Here is an 11,771-nt window from a genome sequence, read left to right as displayed (position 1 = left end):
TGCTGCTGCTGCTGCTGCCATTGCGCTTCGGAGAGGGGAGGTGGTCGCGGCGGGGCGCGCACGCGCAGCCGGCGCGGGGTCTCCTCGGCGCCTACGGGGGTGGGGTGGGGGGGGGAAAGCGGAGGGAGGGGTCCTCCGGCCTGGGGTCCCGCCGAGCATCAATCATGCGGGGCTGCCCGGGAGTTGCTGCTGCTGCTGCTCGGCCTGCAGGATCGAAGTAGGAGGCAAGTTCGCAGCCGCGCGCGGTGCTTTCCCTTTGCAGAGGAAGGGAGGGATGGGAGCAGGCCGGGCTGATGGGGGGAAAGGGGGGAGGGTTGGGGGAGGAGGAGGAGGAGGAGGAGGAAGAGGCTTCATTCTGCAAAGGGAATCGGGGTGGGGTGTGGTGGGGGCTCTGAAGCATCCCCCTCCTCCATCCTCCCTGGGGGCTTCAGCATTGCAATGGAGGGAAGAAGCCTCCTGGGAGTTCTGCACCTGGAGGGCGCCCGGTTGGGGAAGGGAAATCGGAAGGTGTTGGCGGGGGTGGGGGGGAGGCTGTATGGATTTTTAGGGTCAGGAGGTGGTTCTGGTTGTCAGGCCCGTTGTGGCTAAAAAGCACTGCAGGAGTGAAAAGGGACGGGGGTGGGGGGAGATCCAACCTATGTTGCAAGCGAATAGGATAGAATAAGAGTAGAGTAAGTGTAAGAGAGAGTTAGCATAGAGTAGACTAGACTAGAATAGAATAGAATAGGAGTAAAACAATAATTAGAATAGAACAGAACAGAACAGAACAAGTGTAAGTTAGCGTTAGCATTAGCGTTAGAGTTAGAGTTTAGAATAGAATAGAATAGAATAGAATAGAATAGAATAGAATAGAATAGAATAGAATAGAATAGAATAGAATAGAATAGAATAGAATAACAGAGTTGGAAGGGACCTTGGAGGTCTTCTAGTCCAACCCTCTGCTTAGGCAGGAAATCCTACACCATGTCAGACAAATGATTATCCAATCTCCTCTTAAAAACTTCCAGTGTTGGAGCATTCACAACTTCTGGAGGCAAGTCGTTCCACTGAATAATTGTTCTAACTGTCAGGAAATTCCTCCTTAGTTCTAAGTTGCTTCTCTCCTTGATTAGTTTCCACCCATTGCTTCTTGTTCTGCCCTCAGGTGCTTTGGAGAACAGCCCGACTCCCTCTTCTTTGTGGCAACCCCTGAGATATTGGAACACTGCTATCATGTCTCCCCTAGTCCTTCTTTTCATTAAACTAGACATACCCAGTTTCTTTTTATAGGTGTGATTTCCCCCTACACACACACACAGACATACTACACGCACACACAGGGAGGGGGTTTGCAGATAGGGGAGGGTTGCAGAATCAAAGAAAAGCCAATTGCCTCCAAGAACTGCATCCTAAGTAACTTTCGGGGGGGATCCATCGTAACTTTGAACCGTCCCTGAAGCAACCTGTCATTAAGCGAGGACTACCTATAACATGGACTCCTGGAGCCTTCAGTTGTCAAGGAAAAAGATCACACGGGAGATTTCCTTCCCTTTTTTTTTTTCTAGGACACAATGGATTTGGTGACAGGGATGGACGTTGGCGCTGAAATCGAAGTGACCGAAGATGGAGACCTGGATGAATTGCCTCTGCGTTTGGTAGGCAGCAGGCACCGTCGCCCTCTTTTCAAATTTGGAGTCTGGGGATACTCAAAAGGGTTCTTTCTAGAAGCTCCCTGACCAGAGGGTTCGTGGAGGGCCATGCAGGCGATTACTCTGACATCACAATTTGTGGCAAGGGGGATTTGCGGGACACGGTGGCTCAGTGGCTAAGATGTTGAGCATGCCGATCGAAAGTTCGGCTGTTCAGCGATTCGAATCCCTAGTGCGGCATAACGGGGTGAGCTCCCGTTACTTGTCCCAGCTTCTGCCAACCTAGCAGTTCGAAAGCATGTAAAAAAAATGCAAGTAGAAAAATAGGGACCACCTTTGGTGGGAAGGGAACAGCGTTCCGTGCACCTTTGGCGTTGAGTCATGCCGGCTATATGACCACAGAGACGTCTTCGGACAGCGCTGGCTCTTCGGCTTTGAAACGGAGATGAGCACCGCCCCCTAGAGTCAGGAATGACTAGCACGTATGTGCGAGGGGAACCTTTACCTTTAATATTCCTTTTGCAGTCTCCCAAAAACCTCTCCTAGTTTGGGGACCTTCTTTCGGTTTCCTTGGTTTTGGGTTGCCGGTGGAGATGACGGCACACAAAAAGATGCTAATTTCTCCCCTTAAAACTCCTCAACCCTTTAGTGGTGAATTTTGCCAGAAGCTCCAAGGCTGGTGTCCATATGCCATTGTTTGGTGCTAAAGATCATGTAAGGCATTCGTCAACAAGGTTCGTCGTCAGGAATAATAATAATAATAATAATAATAATAATAATAATAATAATAATAATAATAATAATAATAATAATAATAATAGTATTATAATCCAAACTTTTGAAGAGGGGTTTAATGTGTGCACCTGGATTAGAGAAGGTAATTATCTTGACCTGGGATGCAGGTGTGATGTGCTCTGCCTGTCTCGGGCTGGGTGGACAACCAGCGGCCCCTAATTTTGGCTGTTTTTGGAGCCCTCCGTCACTACCGCACTTGCGGAAAACATTTTAAAAACTACTACTTAAAACCCAGCTAGGTCGATATACGAGGCTGCACTAGGTAACCTGTAAGGTCCTTTTTAGCTTACGCGTCCTGTGATTCTTTCCACCGCCAGGAAAACGTCCAGAATTGCCTCTGCTTGGAATCCGTGGACATCTCCAGCAGCGATGACGATGGAGAATCCCATCTGACCTTCTTCTTGCCCGTCAGACGGCCCCCGCGCCCCGCCCAGCGCCGTTCGGTCCACCGCCCCACCGCCACGGCGAAACTGTCCGCTCCTGAAAAATGGATCCCTCCTTTGTTCTCTTGCCCTTTGCGCCCCGGAGGTCCGCTCCTTCCTGGAATACCAGCCTTCGGTGCCTACCAGTGCCAGAAGTGCCTGCAGGTCTTCATGGAGGAATGGCACTACACCCAGCACCTCCAGGACCACGCTCAGGAGGAGGAGCAGCAGCTGGCCCAGCTGCACGCAGCCCAGAACCCCATCCGCCCTCCGTCCCCACCCCGTAAGCTCCGCTGCTTGGAGTGCGGCAAGCGGTTCCTGCGCCCGGAGCAATTTGCACGGCACACCAAGTGGCACCTGAAGCTGGTGCGTCTGGGCATCAAAATCCATCACAGGAAGGTAAGTCGGCGCTCTTCCCAAGTTCCGTATGTTTACAAGCCACTTGGCGGCACCAGGAACCCCCTAGAAGGAAAAGATGTTTCTGACCTCCCGGTCGTGCAGGAGATTCTTAGCCAGCCAGCCAGCCTGCAGGTCCCCAGGCCTCAAAGGACGGGCAAGCGGAAAGCCGTCAAGCATCAGAAGACAAGGAGCGCTGAGACGTGGCCGCCTCAGGAGGTGCTCAACTCCACCCAAGCCGGGAACTCCATGGCCGTCCTGGATGGGGCCACCGGGATCAACCTCCTGCAGCCTTGGCAGAAGCAGGAAGGAGTCCTGGAAGGCCAGGTAGCCGGGGGTCTCTTCCAACCGGCGGTCATGAATGCCGAAAACCAGATCATCATTCTGGACGGTGACGAGGCAGAGGCTGTGCCTGTCGCCGCCGAGCGCCATTACGCCGAGCTGCAGGCCACCGTGTTTGACGGCCAGGGGACCACCAGCACGGTGCAGCCGGTGTTCCTAAGAACCGAGGAACAGACGGCCATCTTGGATCCTCCAGTTAGCACCAATCCCCTGCAGGCTGGCGGAGACAAGGACCAGGCGGCCGCCGGCCCCGAGTGGGTCGGCCAGAACCCATGCACCGTTTACCGGACGGTTCTGCTGCAAGCGGACGATCAGGCGACCGTCGTGGACGGCCAAACGGAGCCCGGTCCTTTCCAGCAAGTGATCATCAAGACTTCTGAAGTCTCCCCCACGCTCTACCTGGATCCTCAGATGTCTTCGCTGGACCCAGCCGCCTTCCATTTGGTCCCCGAGCCTCAATACGTCAGCTTCCCTTATGGGAATTCCCTGCCTCTGGACCACAGCGAGGCCACAGATGAAGGAGAAAAGGCCTGGGAGTCGCAGGAGGCTAGCTTCTGCTTGCCCAATTTGTACCAGGCAAGCAAGCAGCAGCAGCAGCCCTCTCCCGCCGTGACCACCAGTCCCAGAAGTCCGGTGATGATGCGACTGTTGCCTTGCCCTACAGGGGACCATCCCGAGGTCTTGGACCTGGAGTACGACACCGGGGGTGGCATTCCGGTGGCCTCGGAGCCATGGGACGTCAATGTGCACGCCGAGCAAGAGACCCCCAGCCCCACCCAGGCAGCCGAAGATGGCTTCATTGTGGTGGAGATGGAGAGCGAGTCGGGCCAGCAAGGCTTGGTGGTGGGCGAGCACCATGACCGTCCCCGGCAACGGACCTTCCGGCGAGCCAGAAAGCCACCCCTTCTCAACGGCAGCATCTGGCGCTTTAAGTGCCCCGACTGCGGGGTCTGCTACAGCCAGCACTCCCAGTTGCGCTCGCACCAGAAGGGGCGCAAACGCCGGGGAAGGAGCTTCCTGTGCGAATGCGGGTCTCCCTTCCGCGGCCTGCTCCACCTGCTGCGCCACCAGCTCCAGCACCTGGAGGAAGCCCTCTTCATTTGCTCGACCTGCGGGAAGTCGCTCCAAGGACACGCCGGTTTGCAAAGGCACAACTCCTGCCAACCCGGCTTGGCTCGTTTCAGCTGCCCTTGCGGCGTCAACTTCCGACGTTTGTCCCGTTACCTCTGGCATCACGTCAGGAGCCAGCGGCCCGGCTTGCGAGTGTACACCCTCGCAGGTTTCCTCTCCTCCAACTGAGCTGGGTGGGCAGGTGGGGCCGGCTGAAGGGCAGGACGGGAGGGGGAGCATTTGGAGGAGATCGGTCGGGGCCCGTTCGCTGATTGTTGCTGTCTGATGTTTGTTTAGTTTCCCCCAATGTAATTAATATAAAGATGGTAATTAAAAGAGCTGAGATCCTGAGCCCGTAATCTGTTGCTTAACTGTGGGAAGGGGGCAGAGAAGGGCACTGGGAGGGAAGGACCTTCCAGCCATTTAGCAGGACATAAATTGTGTTGGGATGCGGCGGCTCAGTGGCTACGATTCTGAACTTGTCAATTGAAAGGTTGGCAGTTCAGCGGTTTGAATCTCGAGTGCCGCGTAATGGGGTGAGCTCCCATTATTTGCCCCAGCTTCTGCCAACCTAGCAGTTCGAAAGCAGGTAAAAAATAGTAGAAAAATAGGGACCACCCTTGGTGGGAAGGGAACAGCGTTCCGTGCGCCTTTGGCGTTGAGTCACGCCGGCCACATGACCACGGAGACGTCTTCAGACAGCACTGGCTCTTCAGCTTTGAAACAGAGATGAGCACTGCCTCCCCCCTCAGAATCGGGAACGACTAGCACATATGTGCGAGGGGAACCTTTACCTTTACCTAAATTGCGTTGGTTGGTTGGTGATGGCATTCTTCCTGGAGAGGGGGGTGTACAATATTTACCAGACCAATTTATCGACAATAGTTGTATACAGGGAGTTCTCGCTCAAAGTCCACAATTGGAACCGGCAACTTTGCTGCTAACGTGATCTCACGCGACCGCAACACGACTTTTATGATCTCGGTTCCATCACGGTTGTTAAGCGAATCACCTGCGGTCGGTCAACAAGCCATCCCGACCACAGCTTGCAATTTTACTGCAGCCATTTTTACTGACTTTTATTGGAAGCTGGCTAGGAAGCGTGCACATCACCTGACCATAGGACACTGCTGCGGTCATAAGCCTGAGGACCGGTTGTACGGCTGCTTTTTCAGCGACATAATTTTGGTTCCTAAGCAGGGCAGTCGCTAAGGGAGCTCTACCTGTATGCTGTGTTTTACGCAAGTGTTTATAAAAAAAAACCAGACCATTACAAATTCTTTGGGGAAGACACTTTTTCTTGTGGTAAGAGAACAGGAACTGTCTTGACTTCCTTTTTTTGACAGCCTTCCGATCCCCCGACATCCTTCGTTCAGCGGATCACAGATGGGAGAGAAGATGGAAGGTCTAATCTGCATAGCTTGCAACCTTCCCTCCCTCCCTTCCCCCAACGGCTAAGCTCATCTCTTCCACATTCCCCCTTTTCTTTTTAACGTTTCTCTTCTATCTTCTTCCCTTCCGGACGTCCCTAAATGAAATTAGGCCAAGGGCCAGTGGTCACCCACGCCCATTAAAAGATCGCAAAATGGCCTGTGTCACCACCACCACTACTCTCCCCTTTCCACAAACAAGCTGTGTCTATTCGGTTGAGTACTCCTCCACCCTCAGAGTCGGTGTCCCGGTGGATTCATAGAAGCGTCATCGCTGTGTAACGGGGTGAGCTCCTGTTACTTGTCCCAGCTTCTGCCAACCTAGCAGTTCCGAAAGCACGTAAAAATGCAAGTAGAAAAAATAGGGACCACCTTTGGTGGGAAGGGAACAGCGTTCCGTGCGCCTTTGGTATCTAGTCATGCCGGCCACGTGACCACGGAGACGTCTTCGGACAGCGCTGGCTCTTCGGCTTTGAAACGGAGATGAGCACTGCCCCCTAGAGTCAGCAACGACTAGCATGTATGTGCGAGGGGAACCTTTACCTTTACCTTTAAGATGGGTATAGAACAGGGATGGTGAACCGAGTGGCCAAACTGGAATACGCATGCATGCGAGTGCGTGTGCTGAAGTGCCAGAAACCCAAAGATCAGCTGGCTGGTGAGTGCATGCCTCTTTTTGGGACTTTTTGGGGGCTGTTTTCAGGCTATTTTTTAGGCTATTTTGCAGCCGTTTTCGGGCCAAAAAAATGGCCTAGAAGCAGGCCAGAAAATGCAGCAGGTTCTGACCTGTTCTGGAGAACCGGTAGAGGAAATTTTGAGCGGTTTGGAGAATCGGCAAATACTACCTCTGGCTGGCCCCGGAGTGGGGTGGGAATGGGAATTTTGCAGTAACCTTCCCCTGGAGTGGGGTGGGAACGGAGATTTTACAGGATCCTTCCCCTGCCACACCCACACAACCGGTAGTAAAAAAAAATTGAATCCCACCACTGTATATGGCAGATAGCAGGTAATTTTGTTGGAAGAAACGGAGACCATTTTTCCTGCCTCTCTAGTTTTAGTGCAGGACTTTGGATGCAGAGCTGTTCTCAATTTCTCATAATAGCACTAGCTCTTAGACTTATATACTGCTTCACGGTGCTTTTACAGCCCTCTCTTAAGCGCTTTACAGAGCCATCATATTGCCCCCAACATTCTGGGTCCTCGTTTTACCGACCTCGGAAGGATGGAAGGCTGAGTCAACCTTAAGCCAGTCAGGATCGAACTGCTGGCAGCGAGCAAGAGTTAGCCGGCAATGCTGCATTCCAGCCACTGCGCCAGCACGGCTCTTAAAGTTGTGGACATAGTCACACCCACAGGCATTTCGGACAAAATACCGTGAACGATGAGCGAAATCAAACAGGCTAAGTTTGGACGGCAACTGCTGTAATTCGCAAAAGAGCCATCCCAAGGTGAAAAAACTAAACCAAGTTTGGTGTGTAGTAGAAATGCACTTCTATATCCTTAAAAATGAGATCTTGTATTCTCATTCTGGGATTTTAAGTGAAGTTCAGCATGGAAACTTAAGGAATTACTTGCTTGCAATTCCTTAAGTTCTTAGCTTGGTTCAATATGGTTCTTAAGCTTGGTTCAGATCATTATTGGATGTTCCTTCCTTTTGCTGGGTATTTAATGTATACTACAGGTAGTAACCTAGGGACGCGGTGGCTCAGGGGATAGGACGTTGAGCTTGTTGACCAAAAGGTCGGCAGCTCAGCGGTTCGAATCCCTAGTGCTGCTGTGTAACGGGATGAGCTCCCGTTATTTGTCCCAGCTTTTGCCAACCTAGCAGTTCGAAAACACATAAAAAATGCAAGTAGAAAAATAGGGACCACCTTGGTGGGAAGGTAACAGTGTTCCATGCATCTTTGGCGTAGAGTCATGCCGGCCACATGACCACGGAGACGTCTTCGGACAGTGCTGGCTCTTCGGCTTTGAAACGGAGAGGAGCACCACCCCCTAGAGTCGGAAACGACTAGCACGTTTGTGCGAGGGGAGTCTTTAGCTTTACAGGTAGTAACCAGTTGCTTTCACAACCATTCAAAGCTACACTGGACCCCCTCCCCCCAGAAGCTACTTAAGACCCAATTACAGAGTCCCAACATGCCCCCTAGTGGTCACACGGCTACATTTCAGGCTCTTGGCAGCTGCCTCACCTTTACGTTAAGTTGCAGCTTTCTGTCGTCGTGTGACACAATTTAGCAATAACTCTTATACTTATATACTACTTTGCAGTGGTTTACAGAGTCAGCCTATCCACCACCCCCCAACAATCTGGGTCCCCATTTTACCAACCTCAGAAGGATGGAAGGCTTAGTCCAGCCTTGAGCCGGTCAGGATCGAACTGCTGGCAGCGATTAGAGTTAGCTTGCAATACTGCATTCCAACCACTGTGCCACCACAGCTCTTAAGTTGTGGGCACAGTCACGACACTGGCATTTCGGACAAAATACCTTGAGTCAGCATACCACTTCCAACAATCTGGGTCCTCACTTTACCGGCGTCAGAAGGATGGAAGGCTGAGTCCACCCTTGAGCCTGTGAGAATCGAACTGCTGGCAGTCGGCAGAATTAGCCTGCAATACTGCATTTTAACCACTGTGTCACCCTGGCTCTTTACATACAGTTTTTGCTGGAATCCAGTCTTCAGCGGGTTTCCAGCAAAGAATCAATGGCCATACGAATGCATTGATTTGCTTAATGACCTGGGGTTATTGCTCAACCACCACCACTAAAAAGGTGGTAATATTGGGTTGGTCATGTGGGTGAATTGACTTATGACAGGTCTTCTGCAGTTTTCCAGCAGACAATGCCCCACAGCAATGCTTTGACTTGCTTAATGACTATGGCATTTGCTGAACAATTACCGCAAAAAAAAGTCACAAAATTGGATTGGTTGTGTGGATGTCTTGACTTAATGACCATCGTGACTTAAATTCCAGAAATTCCAGGCTGCATTACGGTCATAAATTGAGGACTACTCGTAAACCAACCCAAAAAACCACTGAACAAACTTCTTTGGGTAGCTTGCCTTGTGATTGTGTTAATAATTCAGTGTCTGACCGTGGAAAACCCTGACCAGGGGTGAAATCCAGCAGGTTCTAAAAGGTTCTGGAGAACCGGTAGCGGAAATTTTGAGCAGTTCGGAGAACTGGCAAATGCTACCTCTGACTGGCCCCAGAGTGGGGTGGGAATGGGGATTTTGCAGCATCCTTCTCCTGGAGTGGGGTGGGAATGGGGAGCTTGCAGCATCCTTCCCCTGGAGTGGGGTGGGAATGGGGAGCTTGCTGTATCCTTTCTTTGGAGTGGGGTGGGAATGGGGAGCTTGCAGCATCCTTCCCCTGAATTGGGGAGGGAATGGGGAGCTTGCAGTATCCTTCCCCTGGATTAGGGAGGGAATGGGGATTTTGCAGCATCCTTCCCTAGTGTGGGGTGGGAATGGGGATTTTGCAAAATCCTTCCCCTGGAGTAAGGTGGGAATGGAGATTTTGCAGTATCCTTCCCCTGCCAAGCCCACCAAGCCATGGCCACAGAACCGGTAGTAAAAAAAATTGGATTTCACTGCTGCCCCTGACCCAAGTTTCGCCGTTCACACTAAGGCCGAATCCGGTCTTCCAGTTAGAGATGTTTTAATTTAGATTCTTGCACCAAATGCACGATTGGAACTCAAAAAAAGCCCCTCCGATCAAGTCGTATGATTTCTTAAAGTAGCGTCGAGAATTTCACACCGATATACCAAAAAGAAGAAAAAAATTACAAACGAAACCCTCCCCCGCTGAACAGGGCAAGCGTCCCGGCCTGTAAGGCAGCTTGTCAGTCAAAGCTCAAGTCAACCGAAATCGGGTGGCAAGCTGTCAAAATTAAAACGGAACGGCGTCTTCCGTCCTCGAGAAGTTCTGGCCAGTAGATGACCAACTGCTTCCTGCAGATCTTGATTCCTGCCACGTCTGGAAAAGTTTCTGCCCAAAACCAAAGGCAGAACCTTTGCATTCCGCAGCGGTGAGATTTTCTTTTCTTCCGTTTCAAGTAACGTTTCTGGCCGTTTTCCTATCCCGTAAGTGGTTTCCATCCCCTTCCTCCCACGGTCCAATTTTTTTTTTGCTTCAGCAAAGAGAGGATACCAGGGTATGGTTTCCATCATCCAGAAGACACCCCACCCACCCACCCATAACCAAGGCTTTGCAGATATTTTCACCGACAACGGCAAACCAGGTTTTATAGCTTTCTGGCCGGCCGGCCATTCTAAAGAAAGTTATAATGCTCGTCGTGTCTTGAAGGTACCACGAGATGGTGCTGTAGTGACAGTTGTTTTCTTTATGTACTGCTTTGGCTTATGGAGTCCATAAAAAATGGCAGGTAGGATGTTCTAAAAGTCCGTATCTTGAGCCAGGAGTGAGAAAATGAGAGTTCAAAATCCTCTCGATGGCCACCTGAGATGAAGAAGAAGAAAAAAAGTCGAAAGAGGGATGACATGTTAATTCTGTGTTTAAGACAGCTCCCATAAATGTCAACCCTAAATGCCCATTTTAGCTACTTGCACCAAACCTAGCAGACCGAACCCAGGTATTGTTATTTTTAAAAAAATCAAATCATTATTTTTTTATTTCTTTATATCCCAGTTTTATTTCTTTTTTATAAGTAGCCCAAGTTGGTGACTGTTCCTAGTAATCCTTCCTATTTACCCACCACAACAAGTCTGTGAGGTGGGTTAGGCTGGGAGAAAATGAATGGCTCAAAGTCACCCAAGCCAGCTTTCATGGTTAAGATGGGACTAGAACTCACGGTCTCCTGGCGATTGGCCCAAAGTCACCCAAGCCAGCTTTCACGCTTAAGGTGGGACTAGAATTCACGGTCTCCTGGCCCAAAGTCATCTAACCAGCTTTCACGCTTAAGGTGGGACTAGAATTCACGGTCTCCTGGCCCAAAGTCACCTAACCAGCTTTCACGCTTAAGGTGGGACTAGAACTCACGGTCTCCTGGCGATTGGCCCAAAGTCACCCAAGCCAGCTTTCATGCTTAAAGTGGGATTAGAACTCACAGTCTCCTGGCCCAAAGTCATCTAGCCAGCTTTCACGCTTAAGGTGGGACTAGAACTCACGGTCTCCTGGCCCAAAGTCACCTCACCAGCTTTCATGCTTAAAATGGGACTAGAACTCACGGTCTCCTGGTTTCTAGCCTGGTGCCTTAACCACTAAACCAGATTGAGGGTGGAATACAGCAGGTATTCTTTTTTAAAAAAAACAACCCTACATTTTAGATGCACGGATTTGGCATTCAAAGTAAAATTACCAGAACCATCCATCTCCCATTAATTTTGGGTTTCTGAGGGCAGAGCCGAGAGAAGGCTATTCTAGTTAAATTAGAACTGCAATCCCTTCTAAAATACAGCACAGCGTCCAGCTTCTCAGATGATCCAAAGTGGAAACTGGCCAAATGAGCTAATCCTGTTTTATTTGTCAAGCTACCTTGACAGGACCTTGCAAGTCCCAATAGCCCACAATCTCTTTGACTGCCCGATTATTTTTTCTTTGCTTTCTCTGCCTGTTACGTAACTGTGGGCCAAGTCTCCTCTTATCTGATCGTTCCCTAGGCAGCATCTTTTCCCTCCCCTTC

At 50.8% G+C, this 11,771-nt stretch overlaps 2 protein-coding genes across 2 annotated transcripts in view; one reads left to right on the top strand and one right to left on the bottom strand.

The window, feature by feature from the left end:
- Positions 1–97: 97 nt before the first annotated feature.
- LOC131204364 (zinc finger protein 853-like) lies at positions 98–5,044 on the top strand. The gene is made up of 3 exons (XM_058195580.1): positions 98–224; positions 1,545–1,634; positions 2,741–5,044. Exons 2-3 carry the CDS (start codon positions 1,551–1,553, stop codon positions 4,880–4,882), a joined length of 2,226 nt encoding a protein of 741 aa, XP_058051563.1. The 5' UTR covers positions 98–224; positions 1,545–1,550; the 3' UTR covers positions 4,883–5,044.
- A 4,576-nt stretch (positions 5,045–9,620) lies between these two features.
- The window catches only part of KCNN4 (potassium calcium-activated channel subfamily N member 4), a 66,120-nt gene continuing 63,969 nt past the window's right edge, over positions 9,621–11,771 (bottom strand). The window contains exon 9 of the mRNA XM_058195590.1: positions 9,621–10,588. The gene's annotated coding sequence lies outside the window, so the exon portion shown is untranslated. The remainder of the gene's footprint in view (positions 10,589–11,771) is intronic.

The sequence above is a fragment of the Ahaetulla prasina genome, chromosome 10, assembly GCF_028640845.1.
Source record: "Ahaetulla prasina isolate Xishuangbanna chromosome 10, ASM2864084v1, whole genome shotgun sequence".
NCBI lineage: Eukaryota > Metazoa > Chordata > Lepidosauria > Squamata > Colubridae > Ahaetulla > Ahaetulla prasina.
Note: the sequence above shows the minus strand (reverse complement) of the source record. Positions and strands in the feature narration are given on the sequence as shown.

Bases quoted from the DNA above. Each gene is read 5' to 3' on its own strand.
- LOC131204364 (XM_058195580.1), top strand. From the start codon at position 1,551: ATGGATTTGGTGACAGGGATGGACGTTGGCGCTGAAATCGAAGTGACC. The intron at 1,635-2,740 runs GTAGGCAGCAGG...TTCCACCGCCAG, and splicing joins ATGAATTGCCTCTGCGTTTG to GAAAACGTCCAGAATTGCCT.